This window comes from Caretta caretta, chromosome 9 (genome assembly GCF_965140235.1).
Source record: "Caretta caretta isolate rCarCar2 chromosome 9, rCarCar1.hap1, whole genome shotgun sequence".
Lineage (NCBI taxonomy): Eukaryota > Metazoa > Chordata > Testudines > Cheloniidae > Caretta > Caretta caretta.
The window spans coordinates 58,598,893-58,619,016 of record NC_134214.1 but is presented as its reverse complement, the minus strand read 5'-3'; the positions used below and the strand labels follow the sequence as shown (position 1 = coordinate 58,619,016).

Below are 20,124 nucleotides of genomic sequence, written 5' to 3'. Positions count from 1 at the left end.
CATGAGGGCTGCACAGGTACCTCAGGTGAGGGGTGTATTGACAGATCAGGACCAACCACCACTGCCAGAAATGTACATACAAAATATTTCCCTATGTCAAAGCAGTGGGCAAGGAGACAGCACAGGAGCCAGCCTCAGTCTGACCGGGGGAATTCTGTGGGTCAAGGAGGGAGGGCCAGGTTGGGTAAATAATGTCCTTGGCCTTGACCACCAAAGACATGAGTTCAGTGAGTCACGTGTCATCCTCGTCTGTAGTGGGCAGAGAGCAGACCCTGGGCTGAAATAGCAGGGGGGCTACTGGCAGGACAGAGGCACATTGGTAGAGTTGTACAAAGGTCCCAGGGGGTGCTGCAGGTCAGGAGGCTGGCATGTGGTACAGCCATGGGGTCAGAGGCAGCTTGCACAGAACCTGCCCATGCCCTGGCTGGTTGGATATTAATCTTGCTTTCATGAGCCCTTAGATCCTTACAGTTTGCTACTTACAAAGAAAGACAAAAATATTTCCTCTAATGGGGAGATTTGAGGATTCACTTTCTGTCTGTATCTGTGCACCCTGAAGCTTCCCATCTCCCCACTCCGCACCTGCATGCACATGGTTAAAGATCCATGCCCCAAGAGGAGAAGACAGAGCAACAGCTGCTCAGCATCTGCCCTGTTTCTCAGGGGCTTGGCTTTGTGGCCATTTCTATAGTTCTCAGCCTGCTGCTGACAGAATGCACAAGCATCTCTCAAGGCAGGAGACATGACACCACTCTCATCTAAACTGATCCTGCCCAGCAGCCTCAACAGCTATGCTAGTGGCTTGCTAGGCCAACGGGTGCCCTTAGTCCTCAAGATGCCCCTGCTCTCTGGGATCTGTGTTGTACATCGTAAAGCACTTGCTGGAGTCCTTCCAGCCCCTCCCCAGTGCAGTGTCAGGGTGACCTGGGACTCTTACCACATGTATAGGAGACCCTCAGCTGTTTCTTCACGCCAGGGAAGCAGGGGTCACCAAAGGTGGCCTTGTTAGCCGAGATGGTACAGTTCTCCTTCCTGTGACACTTCCGAGAGACTCTCCTCAAGGCATCAGGAGCTAAGCACTCTGAAAATATAGACCAGGTGGTCACCAGGCTGTGGCACCTGCATTCCGAGAGACTCTCCTCAAGGCATCAGGAGCTAAGCACTCTGAAAATATAGACCAGGTGGTCACCAGGCTGTGGCACCTGCATTCCCAGCAGCAGGCAGAAAAGCTTAGAAATTGCTTCTGGAAACCATGTAACCCAAAGCCAGACTTGGTCTGTAATATCCCATTCAAATGCACCACGTAGGAGTGTACATGAATGAGCCCATAGTGGTGACCTTGTCAGGAGCGCATGCCTCCCTGCCCACTGAGCACGGAGTTAGCTGTGAAGGAAGGGTGCATGTATTGTGTCCATGCAGCTGATTATATGCATACATCCTCAGCCCATATGGCAGTGAGCTGGCTGAGAGACTGCGTATCCCAGCGCCCAACAGTCACCTATCCCCAGCAATAGGCTGGGAACGTGCATGTCTCGATGCCCACACAGCAGTGATACAGCTGTGCCCAATGTAACGTCTCTGACAGCGTAATTACTTATTAAGAACATAAGAGCGGCCACACTGGGTCAGAACAATGGTCCATCCAGCCCAGTGTCCTGTCTTCCAACAGTGGACAGTGCCATGTGCTTCAAAGGGAGTGAACTGAACAGGGTAGTTACCGAGTAATCCATTCTCTGTCCATGCCCAGCTTCTGTCAATCAGAGGCTAGGGATACCCAGAACATGGGGTTGCATCCCTGACCATCTTGGCTAATAGCCATTATGGACCTATCCTCCAGGAACTTATCTACTTCTTTTTTTAACCCAATTACACTTTTGGCCTCCACAACATCCCCTGGTAATGAGTTCCAGATTCTTCAATGTGAAAGGGGCCCAGTCAGATTTCTAGTTCACACCTTCCCAACATACCTACATTGGGTCCAGTCCTGTTTGCAGAGTTGCACTCTGGTTTGCCCCTCATGGATCTGCCATAGCTTGCAGAGTAAATTGCTAGGATGGATTTAGCCCTGCACTGCAGCCTCAGCTTGTCATTCTCACATACGGTCTTAATGCGGTGGTTAGCTGGGAAACAACATTACACAATATTCTGTTGCAGCATTAACAGTAGGCCTTTACTATTCCAAAAGTCAGAGAGCAAATTTTATGCGGTCCTCTCTGAAGTGGCAGCTCTGAGCTCCTCCCATTTGCCTAAAAGCATCCCTTCCCAATCAATATATAAAACACCTAACAAGAAGAAACTAAGAGACTGAGCAATTCCCTTTGCTGTCGTCTCGGCATCTGGTGAATGTACTAGCTATTTGTTAGCATTTGCTTAAACGATTTGGCAGATATTTTTCATCCTATGGGATTTTTGCAAACTGTTTGCTTTGACTATTTATCTGTGTCACCTAAATCACATGGCACAGTTTAGGCTCCTTAATGGAGATCATTGTCTTCCTGTGTGATTTCACAGCACATTGTCCAATAGGGCCTGATCTGGACTGAGGCCTTGGAATGCTACTGCAAGGCAAGAAAAAAAATTATAATCTCCTTCTCTCTCCAGGAGTAGGATGATCTGTCCAAGAGACAGGTGGGGTTAATTGACAATGGCTCGACAAAGACAATGAATCCCCTTTTTGCCTCTGGTACACTTATAGTGCTGACTGCACCAATAGTCTATGGAAAAACCAGAGAGGATGCTAAATGACACCCTCCTTTGCACTTTAAAGCCATTTGCAGAACTCACCTGGTCTGCACTTGTATGAAACTATTAGGTACTTGCGTGTTCCGGGACACGGGTCTGGCCCAAACACTGGGCTATGCACAGAGAACTGACACCAGCGCTGGTCCTGGCACTCATCCAGAAGTTTCTGTGGAGGGGCGGGGGCAGATGGGGAGACAGACATGAATTTAACATTAGAAATCCTGAGGCCACATTGGCATACCCTAGAATACCTTTATAATAAGAAAGCCAGGCAAAGTGCACGTAGCCCTGGTGACAGGGACCTGCTGCTGCTACTCCCAAGCTCTATGTTGCTAGCAAAGCATCAGACTGCAACAACTACGCAAGTGCTGCCTTCTATAGCTGACCGTTTCCTCCATAAGAACCTTTCAAACCATTTTAAAAACTGCCAAGCCAGCAATCTCCTCTTGACAAGACAGTACCCAGTGGAGCAGACTGGATGATCACAATGGCTTTGGAATCTCTTACAATGAAATATCACTTTAGTTCAATTGCTCCCACTGACTCCCCTCCTTTTTCAGGCTGTTTAATGTATTGTCCTGGTGGCTGCCACATTTGAAAGAGGCCACCCTGACTTCCCTCTGTCTTCACTTCATCTCAGGACGTATAGCCACAGCTCTCTGGGAATGACACAAATCATGATGTTTACAGCCTACCCATATTTGTATCAGGAGCTCTCCTCCTTAGTTTAGCTCTTTGAACCTTTCCTCAAATCGCCTTCCACTTCTCCCCACACTCCTTCTTGGGCTTGACTGTGATTTGTGCTGCTCAGGGTTGGCCATACTGCCCTGTGATGAGCAGTGTGACCACAGGCCTTTGCATAAAGCTAAACCAAAGGAGACATGCATAACACCCAACACACACAGTGGTAAGGAGTGATCCGATCCTGATTGACAAGGTCAATTCTAAGAAATCCTGCAGGCCCAGTCTGGTGTCAGGGCCATCTACTGAGCACAGAGCTCCTCTCCCCAACTCTGCTGCTCTCTGCTAAATTCTGAGCCTCTCATTGATCCAGGAAGGGCCGGCCCAATCTCATTCTGGGCCAGCCACTCTCACAGCAGGAAGAAGATGTAAAGATACAGGAAACTATTTTTAATGTACTTAACTCCAGGTGGCCTCCCTGGCTGCTTTCTTGCTGGGCCTCTCCCTCCATGGTGGGTCTATTCTCCCGCTGATCCTTATCTAAGGATGTTCTTCCTCTTCACGCCACCACCTGACAGTATGGCTTTGGCCAAGGGGTAGGAGCAGATAGTTGCAACTCCTAGCTGTAAAGTGGGCTAGATCTGCTATCACCCCTAGATCTCTTTTAGGATTACTGCTTAGGACTCTTTTAGGACTGCAATGGGTACCCACATGGCCCCACAGTACGCCAACATTTTTATGGCTGACTTAGAACACTTCCTCAGCTCTCATCCCCTTACACCCCTACTGTACTTGCTCCACATTGATGACATCTTCATCATCTGGACCCATGGGAAGGAGACCCTTGAGGAATTCCACCAAGATTTCAACAATTTCCACCTCACCATCAACCTCAGCCTGGACCAGTCCACACAAGAGGTCCGCTTCCTAGACACTACAGTGCTAATAAGTGATGGTCATATAAACACCACCCTATACCGGAAACCTACTGACCACTATACTTACCTACATGCGTCCAGTTTCATCCAGACCACATCACACGATCCACTGTCTACAGCCAAGCTCTACGATACAACTGCATTTGCTCCAATTCCTCAGACAGAGACAAACACCTACAGGATCTCTATCAAGCATTCTTAAAACTACAATACCCACCTGCTGAAGTGAAGAAACAGATTGACAGAGCCAGAAGGGTACCCAGAAGTCACCTACTACAAGACAGGCCCAACAAAGAAAGTAACAGAATGCCACCAGCCGTTACCTACAGCCCCCAACTAAAACCTCTCCAGTGCATCATCAAGGATCTACAACCTATCCTGAAGGACGATCCCACACTCTCATAGACCCTGGGGGACAGGCCAGTCCTCGCTTACAGACAGCCCCCCAACATGAAGCAAATACTCGCCAGCAACTACAAACCACACAACAAAAACACCAACCCAGGAACCAAACCCTGGTGCCAACTCTATCCACATATTTATTCAAGGTACACCATCATAGGATCTAACCACATCAGCCAGACCATCAGAGGCTCGTTCACCTGCACATCTACCAATGTGATATATGCCATCATATGCCAGCAATGCCCCTCTGCCATGTACATTGGCCAAACCGGACAGTCTCTACGCAAAAGAATAAATGGACACAAATCAGAGATCAAGAATTATAACATTCAAAAACCAGTCGGAGAACACTTCAGCCTCCCTGGACACTCAATTACAGTCCTAAAAGTGGTTTCAGAGGAGTGGCAATTATTCATCAAAAAAAACCACTTCAAAAACAGACTCCAACCTGAAACTGCAGAATTGGAATTAATTTGCAAACTGGACACCATCAGATTAGGCCTGAGTAAAGACTGGGAATGGTTGGATCATTACAAAACCTAAACCTAATTTCCCCAATACTAATTTCTCCCTACTGTTACTCACACCTTCTTGTCAACTGTCTGAAATGGTTTCAGAGTAGCAGCCATGTTAGTATGTATCTGCAAAAGAACAGGAGTACTTGTGGCACCTTAGAGACTAACAAGTTTATTAGAGCACAAGGTTTTGTGGGCGACAGCCCACTTCATCGGATGCATAGAATGGAACATATAGTAAGAAGATACTTTTATATATACATACAGAGAAAGTGGAAGTTGCCATACAAACTGTAAGAGGCTAATTAATTAAGATGAGCTATTATCAGCAGGAGAAAAAAAACTTTTGTAGTGATAATGAAGATGGGCCATTTAGACAGTCAACAAGAAGGTGTGAGGATACTTAACATAGGGAAATAGATTGAATATGTGTAATGACCCAGCCACTCCCAGTCTCTATTCAAACCCAAGTTAATGGTATCTAGTTTGCATATTAATTCAAGCTCAGCAGTTTCTCGTTGGAGTCTGTTTTTGAAGCTTTTTGGTTGCAAAATTGCCACCCTTAAATCTTTTACTGAGTGGCCAGAGAGGTTGAAGTGTTCTCCTACCGGTTTTCGAATGTTATGATTCCTGATGTCAGATATGTGTCTATTTATTCTTTTGCGTAGAGACTGTCTGGTTTGGCCAATGTGCATGGCAGAGGGGCATTGCTTGCACATGATGGCATATATCACATTGGTACATGTGCAGGTGAACAAGCCCCTGATGGCGTGGCTAATGTGATTAGGTCCTATGATGGTGTCACTTGAATAAATATGTGGACAGAGTTGGCATCAGGCTTTGTTGCAAGGATAGGTTCCTGGGTTAGTGTTTTCATTGTGTGGTGTGTGGTTGCTGGAGAGTATTTGCTTCAGGTTGGGGGGCTGTCTATACATGAGGACTGGTCTGTCTCCCAAGATCTGTGAGAGTGAGGGATCATAGAATCATAGAATATCAGGGTTGAAGGGACCTCAGGAGGTCATCTAGTCCAACCCCCTGCTCAAAGCAGGACCAATCCCCAACTAAATCATCCCAACCAGGGCTTTGTCAAGCCTGACCTTAAAAACTTCTAAGGAAGGAGATTCCACCACCTCCCTAGGTAACGCATTCCAGTGTTTCACCACCCTCCTAGTGAAAAAGTTTTTCCTAATATCCAACCTAAACCTCCCCCACTGCAACTTGAGACCAGTACTCCTTGTTCTGTCATCAGCAATCACTGAGAACAGTCTAGATCCATCCTCTTTGGAACCCCCTTTCAGGTAGTTGAAAGCAGCTACCAAATTGCCCCTCATTCTTCTCTTCTGCAGACTAAACAATCCCAGTTCCCTCAGCCTCTCCTCATAAGTCATGTGTTCCAGTCCCCTAATCATTTTTGTTGCCCTCTGCTGGACTCTTTCCAATTTTTCCACATCCTTCTTGTAGTGTGGGGCCCAAAACTGGACACAGTACTCCAGATGAGGCCTCACCAATGTCGAATAGAGGGGAATGATCACGTCCCTCTATCTGCTGACAATGCCCCTACATATACATCCCAAAATGCCATTGGCCTTCTTGGCAACAAGGGCACATTGTTGGCTCATATCCAGCTTCACGTCCACTGTAACCCCTAGGTCTTTTTCTGCAGAACTGCTGCCGAGCCATTCGGTCCCTAGTCTGTAGCGGTGCATGGAATTCTTCCGTCCTAAGTGCAGGACTCTGCACTTGTTCTTGTTGAACCTCATCAGATCTCTTTTGGCCCAATCCTCCAATTTGTCTAGGGCCCTCTGTATCCTATCCCTACCCTCCAGCATATCTACCTCTCCTCCCATTTAGTGTCATCTGCAAACTTGCTGAGGGTGCAATCCACACCATCCTCCAGATCATTTATGAAGATATTGAACAAAACCGGCCCCACGACTGACCCTTGGGGCACTCCACTTGATACCGGCTGCCAACTAGACATGGAGCCATTGATCACTACCCGTTGAGCCCGACAATCTAGCCAGCTTTCTATACACCTTATAGTCCATTCATCCAGCCCATACTTTAACTTGCTGACAAGAATACTGTGGGAGACCGTGTCAAAAGCTTGCTATCGGATGCATCCGATGAAGTGAGCTGTAGCTCACGAAAGCTTATGCTCAAATAAATTGGTTAGTTTCTAAGGTGCCACAAGTACTCCTTTTCAGGTTTTTCTGCAGTTTCATACTTGAGCTCTGAGCAGTCATACTGCTCCCTTACATACAGTGCAACTCCCCCACCTTTTCTGCCCTGCCTGTCGTTCCTGAACAGTTTATATCCATCCATGACAGTACTCCAGTCATGTGAGTTATCCCACCAAGTCTCTGTTATTCCAATCACATCATAATTCCTTGACTGTGCCAGGACTTCCAGTTCTCCCTGCTTGTTTCCCAGGCTTCTTGCATTTGTGTATAGGCACTTGAGATAACTCGCTGATTGTCCCTCTTTCTCAGAATGAGGCAGGACCCCTGCCCTCTCGCGCACTCCTGCTTGTGCTTCCTCCCGGTATCCCACGTGTCCTCACTTACCTCAGGGCTTTGGTCTCCTTCCCCCGGTGAACCTAGTTTAGAGCCCTCCTCACTAGGTTAGCCAGCCTCCTTGCGAAGATGCTCTTCCCTCTCTTCGTTAGGTGGAGCCCGTCTCTGCCCAGCACTCCTCCTTCTTGGAACACCATCCCATGGTCAAAGAATCCAAAGCCTTCTCTCCGACACCACCTAGGAGCCATTCGTTGACTTCCACGATTCAACGGTGTCTACCCAGGCCTTTTGCTTCCCCGGGGAGGATTGACAAGAACACCACTTGCACCTTAAACTCCTTTATCCTTCTTCCCAGAGCCACATAGTCTGCAGTGATCCGCTCAAAGTCATTCTTGGCAGTATCATTGGTGCCCACTTGGAGAACCAGGAAGGGGTAGCGATCTGAGGGCTTGATGAGTCTCGGCAGTCTCTCTGTCACATTGTGAATCCTAGCTCCTGGAAAGCAGCAGACTTCTTGGTTTTCCTGGTCGGGGTGACAGATAGATGACTCAGTCCCCCTGAGGAGAGAGTCCCCGACCACCACCACCTGCCTCCTTCTCTTGGGAGCGGTGGTCGTGGAACCCCCAACCCTAGGACAAGTGCATCTCATGCCTTCCAATCGGCGGAGTCTCCTTCTGTTCCCTTCCCTCAGATGTATCATCTAGTCCACTCTCCACATTAGTACCTGTCGAGAGAACATGAAAACGGTTACTTACCTGTATCTGCGTTGCTGGTACATGGACACTCCCCTTTCTTCTTCTGGAGGTCACATGCTGCCCATTTTTCAGGATAGGTTGTAAATTTTTGATGATGTGCTGGAGAGGTTTTAGTTGGCGGCTGAAGGTGACAGCTAGTGGCGTTCTGTTATTTTCTTTGTTGAGCCTGTCCTGTAGTAGGTAACTTCTGGGTACTCTTCTGGCTCTGTCAATCTGTTTTTTCACTTCAGCAGGTGGGTATTGTAGTTTTAAGAATGCTTGATAGAGATCCTGTAGGTGTTTGTCTCTGCCTGAGGGATTGGAGCAAATATGTTTGTGATTTACAGCTTGGCTGTAGACAATGGATCTTGTGGTGTGTCCTGGATGGAAGCTGGAGGCATGTACGTAAGTATAGTGGTCAGTAGGTTTCCGGTATAGGGTGGTGTTTATGTGACCATTGGTTATTAGCACTGTAGTGTCTAGGAAGCGGACCTCTTGTGTGGACTGGTCTAGGCTGAGGTTGATGATGGGATGGAAATTGTTGAAACCATGGTGGAATTCCTCAAGGGCTTCTTTTCCATGGGTCCAGGGCCACTCTCATTACCACTTCAAAAATTATTTTTCCTCGCTTGGTATCCTGCTGTTAATTGATTTGTCTCGTTAGACTGACCTCACACTTGGTAAGGCAACTCACATCTTTTTATGTATTTTCACCTGCTCCTGTATTTTCCACTCTGTGCATCTGATGAAGTGGGTTCTAGACCACGAAAGCTTATGCACAAATAAATTTGTTAGTCTCTAAGGTGCCAGAAGGACTCCTCGTTGTTTTTGCTTTCCAGACTTCACCCTCCCATTGAATATCTGCCCTTCAGATTATTTTTCCACAGAGATACTGGCCTGGATTATTCCAAATTTAATTTAATCTGGTTATTTTCTGCCAATATATTAAAACCATTTCACAAGGCCTCATCTGGAATACTGCATACTCTTCTAGTCACCCCTATTCAGGAAAGATGCATTCAAACTGGAATCGGCGCTGAGAAGGGCTACAAGGATGATCAGGGGAAGGGAGGTCCAATTTCATGTAAGGAGGCTGGAAGAGCCGTGCTAAGCCAACATAGGTTTAGTGGGGAGCTGGTTGTGCTCTATAAATACATCAGGAGCAAACACCAGGGATGGAGGAGAGCTATAGAAGCTAAAGGACAATGGTCGTTCAAGGACAAATGAGGATAAACTAGCCATGAATAAATCTAGGTTGGAAATTGGAAGAAGGCTTCTAATCATCAGAGGGAGGGGTCTAGAACAGCCTCCCAACAGGAGCAGTGGGAGCAGCAACCGAACAGGGATTAAGAGGGATCTTGATAAATTTATGACCGGACTATATGGTGAGGGTTACCGGCAATAGCAGGAGACAGGGTGTGGTGACCCAGGAGCTCCCTTCCAGTCCTGCTTCATTGATCCAGTTCCTCTGTACAATTTCTCTGCCCTCACATACACAGCTCGTCTCAAGTTAAAACCATCTGCCGGTTCCATTAACCATGGTGTTTATTCCAACTTCTAGGCCAGTTTTCTCAACAGTTTTCAGGTTGGCGGTGCCTTCTTCAAAGTCAAACATTTTTACTATACCATAAATACTATTTACGATAAAAGTAAGAATAAAAAATGATAGCAATATTATGCCTATAGAATTGATTGGTGTGTGTTTCGAGAGGTGGACACAGAATAGTTGACCTTGAAGTGTGCTGGGAGTGGGGGAGTGAGATTATCTTTGCTTGAGACTGTAATAAAATTTCCAATGCTTCTTGACTCCTGCAATTGCCTATTGTGACCTCCCTGGGAGTTGCAACCCACCAGATGTGAAACTCTGCCTTAGATCATTAAGGAAGACAGCTGTAGCCTTCATAGTTCTATATACTGTGCAGTTTGGCATTACCCCGTGTGACATTTTTTCAGTCAACATAAGAGTGTTTTCATCCCAGACCATTTTGAATTGGATTTTCAATTCAAATTTCATGCAACCATATCAAATCCTTTGCTAAGATCCAAATCCATGGAATCTACTGCATTCCCTTTTCCCACTAATTTTGCAATTCTAGCCAAAATCAAAAATAGCAAATTGATTAGACAAACCTACTCTTTAGAAAACCAACTTGGTTATTGGTCCTGGTTCTGCTACTCTCTAGGTATCTGGTGATTTGCTCTTTTGGTATTTTACTAGGGAAAGAAAGAACCAATTTTAATTTTACAAATTGTTCTGACATTTGTTTTACAGTTAACACATGGCTGAATGTGATTCTTGCCCTGTGAACCTACAGGTGTGTTGTGCTGAGCAAAATACACCATGTAGCTGCAGCAAATAGAGTTAAAAATCCTCATTTCCTATACATTGTGCAGACAGCTTGTCTATGCAAAAGGATCTTCATATATTACGCAACTTCCCTGCACCCCTTCCATTTGGTTATACCTATTTGCTATGTCTGCTTTACGCATAAATTGATTTCAAGCTCTTTGATGTATGGATTATGTCTTCTCTAAGTTTGTACAGTGCCTGGTTCAGTCGGATCACAATCTACATGGAGCTTCTAGTGGTGTTTCCACAGACAGCTCACAGGGTTTTTCCTTTTGTTCCAGTGACAGAGCTGCCACTTTGTATAACAAGATGGCTAGTTCAAGTCCCACCCAAGGATAGATTTCTTCAAACAATTCAAGTGCCTCATATTGCAAAAGACGGAGAATTTGGAAAACAGGGCCACAGTGTTGCTGGACCTTGTATATATATATTAATCTCCTTAGCTTCCCAGGGAAAGGCATTCAGATGTACTGAACACTGTTGGGAACTTAGCTCATCAGCAGAGAGACCAAAGGGACCCTACCTAGGCTAAGAAGAGATCCTGCACCATTCCAAAGTATTGTGGCTTTCTCACGCCTTGGCTCAGGGCTCTCCCGACCTGTTTCTTTTACTGCAGCCACTAGGCATTAGCAAATTCCTATTTAAAAGCCTGATGAGGCCTTGCCCACAGTTTAACGACTGCCAGCTTATTCTTTCCGTCTTGCATTAAAATGCTGCATGCGCAGCTCCAGAGTCAGGACTGCACAGCTGCTTTTCACTAGTGGAAAGAAAAGGAGGACTTGTGGCACCTTAGAGACTAACCAATTTATTTGAGCATGAGCTTTTGTGAGCTACAGCTCACTTCATCGGATGCATACTGTGGAAATTGCAGAAGACATTATATACACAGAGACCATGAAACAATACCTCCTCCCACCCCACTCTCCTGCTGGTAATAGCTTATCTAAAGTGATCATCAAGTTGGGCCATTTCCAGCACAAATCCAGGTTTTCTCACCCTCCGCCCCCCCCTCACACAAACTCACTCTCCTGCTGGTAATAGCTCATCCAAAGCGACCACTCTCCCTACAATGTGCATGATAATCAAGGTGGGCCATTTCCAGCACAAATCCAGGTTTTCTCATCCCCCCTCCCCCCACTGTATTTGTGCTGGAAATGATCCACCTTGATTATCATGCACATTGTAGGGAGCGTGGTCGCTTTGGATGAGCTATTACCAGCAGGAGAGTGAGTTTGTGTGAGGGGGGGGCGGAGGGTGAGAAAACCTGGATTTGTGCTGGAAATGGCCCACCTTGATTATCATATACATTTTAAAGAGAGTGGTCACTTTGGATGGGCTATTGCTGTAGCTCACGAAAGCTCATGCTCAAATAAATTGGTTAGTCTCTAAGGTGCCACAAGTACTCCTTTTCTTTTTGCGAATACAGACTAACACGGCTGTTCCTCTGAAACCTGTGTATATAATGTCTTCTGCAGTTTCCACAGTATGCATCCGATGAAGTGAGCTGTAGCTCATGAAAGCTCATGCTCAAATAAATTGGTTAGTCTCTAAGGTGCCACAAGTACTCCTTTTCTTTTTGCGAATACAGACTAACACGGCTGTTACTCTGAAACCTTTCACTAGTGTGTAAGTGATATACTCTCAACAGCACCGATTATTACGGGCACTGGCCTCTAGATGGCACTTCCTCCCTTCACAGACACAGATCAATAAGCAAACACAATTACTGGCTGCAACTCAGTTGCTCCCTAAACAGAGTAGAATTTGGTCTTACAGAGAAATCCTTAAGTTAGATGCTGGCAGCACAAACACTGCAGCCAGAGACTATAACACAACAGCTTTTTAGCTCAATAGCAGCAGCTCCAGAAAGCTATGGCTTGTAGCACTTGGTTTTATGCTGAAAGAAGGAACACTGACCAAGACACCAAGGTTAAGAGAAGAGTGCCCTGGGCTCTCTAACTCCCACATACACGGCCATTTGGAGATGGGTAGAAGGGACCAGTGGATGATGCTTTGACAGTGCAACACCCGCATAGAAATGCCCCACAGTCACAGCACTGGGTCGAAGCTCCAGACCTGAACTCATGGGACATGTAGGATTTGAGCCCGTGACTTTCTGGCCCAGAGCTGAGCAGGTTAGGATCAGGTATTTTAAAGGACCAGTGCTCCAATGGGGCTAAAAACAGCCATGAACGTACCTAGAAAATAAATTCAGAGGTGGCTGTTGAGGAGTTCTGTGCGGATTGTTTCCAGCAAAGGATGGAGTTGGTTGCAGCATGCAGGCATTAGTCATCCTGCGTGATCTCAGTGATGGGCTGGAGCAGGCGCTCAAAAGCCCCTTCTTAAAATACAAAAACCAGTTTGAAAAGAAGTTTGGGGGTGATTGTCCCACGATGGAGGTGCTTCTGCTTTGGACTTCAATATGGTGAGTTCTTTGGGGGAAGACATTCCCCAGTCCCTCCACACTACTCTCAGCAGAGCCCATGCACCCCAGGGACATGGGGTTTAGCATACACAGAGAAGGCTCATTTTCACCACAGTCTCTAGGTAAAATACTACCTTTGCTGCAACTTCAGTCAACGGAAGCCCCATATAAGCAGCCAGAGCCAGGCCTGAGGTGGATCCAGGTTTGGAAGAATTATTTTAAGAGGACATTGTCAGCTCTTCCATTGAATAGGCAGAGCAAGCGGGAGCTTAGGGCAACAAACTCTGTACGAGCGTTTGCAGAGCTCTCTAAGCTCCATGGTTCACCAGCTCTAGTGAGAGGTTTAGAAGAATCTGCAACAAGATGCTGGGGGTTGTTTCTAATGGGAGTGCCTGGGTGCCACAGCTTTGCAGAGGTCAGGGGAAAAAAGCCCACCCCAGAATGGCATTACTGAAAGCTTGGTAGCAGCTGGGAGACCCAGAAATAACCAAATAAGGGATAAGAACTGATCATCTGGTCTAACTCAATTTAATCTAAATTGATCTACTGCATTCTGAGCTGTGGTCAACCCAAGAAGTGCTGGCCTGACACCTACAGCTGGCATTCACTCAGAGGACAGGGGAAAGATTTAGAGCAGGGGTCAGCAACCTGCGGCATGCGTGCCAAAGGCGGCAGCCAGCTGATTTTTAGTGGCACTTTTCTGCCTGCCAGGGTCCTGGCCACTGGCCCTGCTAAGCCCGCTGCTGGCCTGGATGGATGGAACCCTGGGCTGGCAGCAGGCTGAGCAGGGCTGAGCGGCTCAGCGCACTGCCGGTCTGGGGTTCCATCTGGCGCCCGCACAGCCAGTCTGGGGTTCCATTTGGCGGCCCCTGACAGCCGGGGTCCTGGCCACCAGCCCCACTCAGCCTGCTGCTGGCACGAGGTTCTGCCCATCCAGGCCGGCAGTGGGATGAGCGGGGCCAGCGGCTGGGATCCCAGACCTGCAGCGAGGGCAGCAGATGGAACCCCAGACAGGCAGCGTGCTGAGCTGCTCAGCCCGCTGCTGGTCTGGGGTTCTGTCCACTGGCCCCTGCTAGCCAGGGTCCTGGCCACCAGCACCGCTTAGCCCGCTGCCAGTCTGGGGTTCCATCGGGGGGCCCCTGTAAATGTAAAATTTATTACTGGCACGTGAAACCTTAAATTAATGAGGACTTGGCACGCCACTTCTCAAAGGTTGCCGACCCCTGATTTAGAGAGTCAGGAGCCTATTTCTCATATATCTTACTCCAGTCTTTTCATAGATTCACAGACTCCAAGGCGGGAAGGGGCCTTCGTGATCATCTGGTCTGACCCTCTGTATAACACAAGCCAGGGAACATCCCCACAGTAAGTCCTAGAGCAGATCTCTTAGAAAAACATCCCTTCTTGTATTAACAATGGTCGGTGATGGAGAATCCACCACAACTCTTGGTACATTGTCCAGTGGTTAATTACTCACTGTTAAAATGTATGCCTTATTTCTAGTCTAAATTTATCTAGCTTCAACTTCCAGCCATTGGATCATGTTAGACCTTCCTCTGCTAGACTGAAGAGCCCATTATTAAATGTTTGTTCCCCATGGACTACTGACTAATCAAGTCACGCCTTAACCTCTGTTCGTTAAGCTAAATAGATTGAGCTCCTTGAGTCTATCACCATAAGGCAGGTTTTCTAATCCTTTAATCATTCTCATGGATCTTCTCTGACCTCTCTCTAATTTATCAGCATCCTTCTTGATTTGTGGGCAACAGAACAGGACACAATATTCCAGCAATGGCCACATCAGTGCCAAGTATGGCTTCCTGGTTGCCTGCCCCCCCCCCTTTTTTTTTAAAGGAAAAGGCTAAAACCAGAAAGGTCACATACAAATAATCCCTTTCTATCTACTCATGCAACTTTAAATGTAGCCAATATGGAACAATTCTTTGACATTCTCATCCTGAGCTAGCTTCCACAGCCCCACCAATGGAGGCACATGTTGAGAAGAATGATTTTAAAAGGACACTACCAGCCCGGGGCAGCACAGCTCTCCTATTTACTATGGGGAGAACAAGTGGAAGCCTAGGGCAAAACATTCTGTATTAGCACTTACAGATCCCCGTGTACAATTGGGGGTTAGTACTGAACTTAGCCATGAAACCACAGCTGAAAGGAACATGTGCAGGCAAAGAGGCTTTAGAGTCCCAGACACTGCAAAATGTATGTGAGCTGCTGTTATACTTCTGGGTCTCTCTATTACTCTGTGTCTCTCTTCTACTGCAGTGCCCATTCAGACTCTTTCAGGTGTCTGTTGTCTCTAAGACCAGTGCTGGCAAGAGCCTACACTAGATATGACAATAGAAAAATGTCACATGAAATCCTAGGCCCCTGACAGGACTCCACTGTCTGAGGGCTGTGTACCCAATCAGGTCATTCCCATCTGGTGTTATATCTGTCCTGCATCTTTCAAAGCATATTGCACTGGTTTCAGGGTGACCCCACACACCAAGGCAAGACAATTTGCCAAAGCCTGGTCTTTATGGCTAGCCCAGAAAGCAGGCAGCCTGGGAGATCAGGGATGCTTAGTAGAAGTGATGAGATGCAAAGGTAGACTTGGCAATGAGAGTGTTTGCTACTGCTCTGGAGACAATCCTGGATCAGTTCAGGGCTAGATCCCAGCAGACAAGCCAGGCACCCTGCAGTGAGGAAGGATGGTCCAGTGATTAGTGCATTTGTCTAGGCTGGGAGAGATCTGGGTTTGATTCTCTCCTCTGCCACGTGTGACTGCAGGCAAACTCCTTAATCCTCACCTTGTAAAATGAGACTCATAGCCCTGCCCTGCCTCACAGAAGGCTGCTAAGATAAGTGTATTACTGATTCCCATGGTGGGGCCAGATAGAAACCTGCAGTGTATACCTGTGCTGTGCTGAAATCCAGAGTGGTGTCTCTGATAGCTCTGCAGCCCGTAGGAGGGTGAGAAAGTGCTCTCTATAATTGTGAGGTGTCTCTTACTCATTGTACTTAGCCCTAGGGTGACCCTGTCTGGATGACCTTGGTGGGGTGTCACACCAGTGCTGTTATTTACATACCATTTCTTTGGTTCTAACCCCATCATCTTGTGTACATGAGATAACTGGAGGCTTGAATGACTTCATGGATCTAGCATAGGGACTTCCCTTAAAGGGTTGGCAGCCTTCTGACCTCATGAGAGAGGCAGTTGGGGGAAAAGGGCACATACCCTGGAGCACTTGGTTTAGAAAGACCCCTAAGAAATGCCCTGCATGCTGGTTGTGGTGAGTAAGGGAAAGTCAGTGGCCCCACGAGTGGCAGGAATAGGGGACTGATGGATACAGGCCATAAAGACAAATAACTCAATAAGCCTCCAAACCTGGTGACTGGTTCCCTCTACATCTGTAATTACACAAATGGAAAACAACTTTGACCCATTTCACTCTTAAGCCTCAATACCTTAAGTCAACAGACCTTACTTCAGGGGCCCCTACTCCAATGCTAGGGGTTGACTGCTCCCAGCGGCTGCTACTCCCCATGGACCACTCTCCAGATAACTTCCAGAGCTGCCCCTGGGGCCGCTGCTGCTCGGGCAGTCCCCGAGGCACCCCGGGACCCATGGTCAGGTGCTCCCCAGAGCCAGGCACACCAACTGGTGCATGGGTGCTCCCCGGAGCCAGCTGCTGGGGCCGCCCAAGCAGCAGCCGGTGCGGCCAGCCCTGGGGATGGCCTGAGCAGCTGGCCCTGCGGCCGTTCCAGCAGTGGCTGGTGCGGCTGGCTATGGGGCACCGGAGCAGCTGGTCCTGGGGCCATCTGCTCGGGTGGCCCTGCAGTCAGCCGTACCAGCTGCTCTGGAAGTTCTGGAGGTCACAGAAAGTCATGGAATCCGTGACTTCTACGACCTCTGTGACAGAATCACAGGCTTATCCATGATTAAAATGATCAGTGGCTGGACCAAATGATATTTCCTAGTTTGTATACTTGGACTGGCCAGGGAGATTCAGTCCCTGGAGGGAACCAGGGAGTTAGCCACACCCTCCTCTAGCTGGGTCGATGGGCCCAGAGTGTTGTAACTAAAGAGAGGCTCAACACAAGGACAGCTCAGGCTGATGTGAGGCGTTTGATGGGGAACAAAAGTTGGGAATGGAAAGCCCAGCCCGTGGGTGAAAAGCCTTTGGTATGTTTATTAAGTCAAAAGTGAAATGGCAGAGAAAGAACTAGAGCTGCTGGGCTGGGGAATCTTCCAAAGAGACAAAGCTACTGTAACTAGTTGTGTGATTTATGCTCATTATCAGCAGCATTATTTTCACTGAAATCAGGTTGGTTTCCAGAGAACCAGGAAAGTTGGTTGATTCTGAGGGGTGAGGGGATTGCCCCAGCGGTCACCCATGTTAAGAGTGGTGATGGATAACTATGCTAACTCTGAGCTATGGGGAGATGGTAACACTGCTATCCCCTGTCTGCCTCATTCCTTATTCCATTCATGACTCAGGGAACATGACATCCAGGGCACTCCTAACTGCCTATGGAGGGTTGCTCTTATTATTGAGGCATGTACTATGAAAGGGTCAGTCTGAGGTTATAAGGAAGGTTCCAATCAGCTCTTAGCTCTCCTGTGCTGCTCTGCCCACCTCTTGCTCTAATATTCTCTGTAAATCCAGCTGCCCTTGGCAGCCAAAGGCACAAGGACAAGGATTTCCACTCTCTTGGTGAATCTAGGGGTATGTCTACACTACGGAATAAGGTCGAATTTATAGAAGTCGGTTTTTTAGAAATCGGTTTTATAAATTCGAGTGTGTGTGTCCCCACAGTAAATGCTCTAAGTGCATTAAGTGCATTAACTCGGCGGAGCGCTTCCACAGTACCGAGGCAAGCGTCGACTTCCGGAGCGTTGCACTGTGGGTAGCTATCCCACAGTTCCCGCAGTCTCCGCTGCCCATTGGAATTCTGGGTTGAGATCCCAATGCCTGATGGGGCTAAAACATTGTCGCGGGTGGTTCTGGGTACATATCGTCAGCCTCCCGTTCCCTCCCTCCCCCCGTGAAAGCAAGGGCAGACAATCATTTCGCGCCTTTTTTCCTGAGTTACCTGTGCAGACGCCATACCACAGCAAGCATGGAGCCCGCTCAGGTAACCGTCACCCTATGTCTCCTGGGTGCTGGCAGACGCGGTACGGCTTTGCTGCACAGTAGCAGCAACCCCTTGCCTTCTGGCAGCAGACGGTGCAATACGATTGGTAGTCGTCCTCATCGTGTCCGAGGTGCTCCTGGCCGCGTCGGCTGGGAGCGCCTGGGCAGACATGGGCGCAGGGACTAAATTTGGAGTGACTTGACCAGGTCATTCTCTTTAGTCCTGCAGTCAGTCCTATTGAACCGTCTTATGGTGAGCAGGCAGGCGATACGGACTGCTAGCAGTCGTACTGTACCATCTTCTGCCAGGCAGGCAAGAGATGAGGATTGCTAGCAGTCGTATTGCACCATCTTCTGCCAGGCAGGCAAGAGATGGGGATGGCTAGCAGGCGTACTGTACCATCTTCTGCCAAGCAGCCATGAGATGTGGATGGCATGCAGTCCTTCTGCACCGTCTGCTGCCAGCCAAAGATGTAAAAGATAGATGGAGTGGGTCAAAACAAGAAATAGACCAGATTTGTTTTGTACTCATTTGCCTCCTCCCCTGTCTAGGGGACTCATTCCTCTAGGTCACACTGCAGTCACTCACAGAGAAGGTGCAGCGAGGTAAATCTAGCCATGTATCAATCAGAGGCCAGGCTAACCTCCTTGTTCCAATAACAACGATAACTTAGGTGCACCATTTCTTATTGGAACCCTCCGTGCAGTCCTGCCTGAAATACTCCTTGATGTACAGGCACCCCCTTTGTTGATTTTAGCTCCCTGAAGCCAACCCTGTAAGCCGTGTCGTCAGTCGCCCCTCCCTCCGTCAGAGCAACGGCAGACAATCGTTCCGCGCCTTTTTTCTGTGCGGACGCCATACCACGGCAAGCATGGAGCCCGCTCAGCTCACTTTGGCAATTAGGAGCACATTAACCACCACACGCATTATTCAGCAGTATATGCAGCACCAGAACATGGCAACGCGATACCGGGCGAGGAGGCGACGTCAGCGCGGTCCCGTGAGTGATCAGGACATGGACACAGATTTCTCTGAAAGCATGGGCCCTGACAATGCATGCATCATGGTGCTAATGGGGCAGGTTCATGCTGTGGAACGCCGATTCTGGGCTCGGGAAACAAGCACAGACTGGTGGGACCGCATAGTGTTGCAGGTCTGGGACGATTCCCAGTGGCTACGAAACTTTCGCATGCGTAAGGGCACTTTCATGGAACTTTGTGACTTGCTTTCCCCTGTCCTGAAGCGCATGAATACCAAGATGAGAGCAGCCCTCACAGTTGAGAAGCGAGTGGCGATAGCCCTGTGGAAGCTTGCAACGCCAGACAGCTACCGGTCAGTTGGGAATCAATTTGGAGTGGGCAAATCTACTGTGGGGGCTGCTGTGATGCAAGTAGCCCACGCAATCAAAGATCTGCTGATATCAAGGGTAGTGACCCTGGGAAATGTGCAGGTCATAGTGGATGGCTTTGCTGCAATGGGATTCCCTAACTGTGGTGGGGCTATAGATGGAACCCATATCCCTATCTTGGCACCGGAGCACCAAGCCGCCGAGTACATAAACCGCAAGGGGTACTTTTCAATAGTGCTGCAAGCTCTGGTGGATCACAAGGGACGTTTCACCAACATCAACGTGGGATGGCCGGGAAAGGTGCATGATGCTCGCATCTTCAGGAACTCTGGTC

At 48.1% G+C, this 20,124-nt stretch overlaps 1 protein-coding gene across 2 annotated transcripts in view; it reads right to left on the bottom strand.

Moving 5' to 3' along the window:
* LOC125643007 (protein eva-1 homolog C) overlaps positions 1–20,124 on the bottom strand; it is a 54,483-nt gene that overhangs the window by 10,196 nt on the left and 24,163 nt on the right. For both annotated transcript variants that reach the window (XM_048865050.2, XM_048865051.2), the window contains exons 3-5: positions 2,785–2,908; positions 1,968–2,120; positions 938–1,081 (exon numbers count right to left, since the gene is read on the bottom strand). In XM_048865050.2, coding sequence (XP_048721007.1) covers positions 938–1,081; positions 1,968–2,120; positions 2,785–2,908 — 421 coding nt within the window. The remainder of the gene's footprint in view (positions 1–937; positions 1,082–1,967; positions 2,121–2,784; positions 2,909–20,124) is intronic.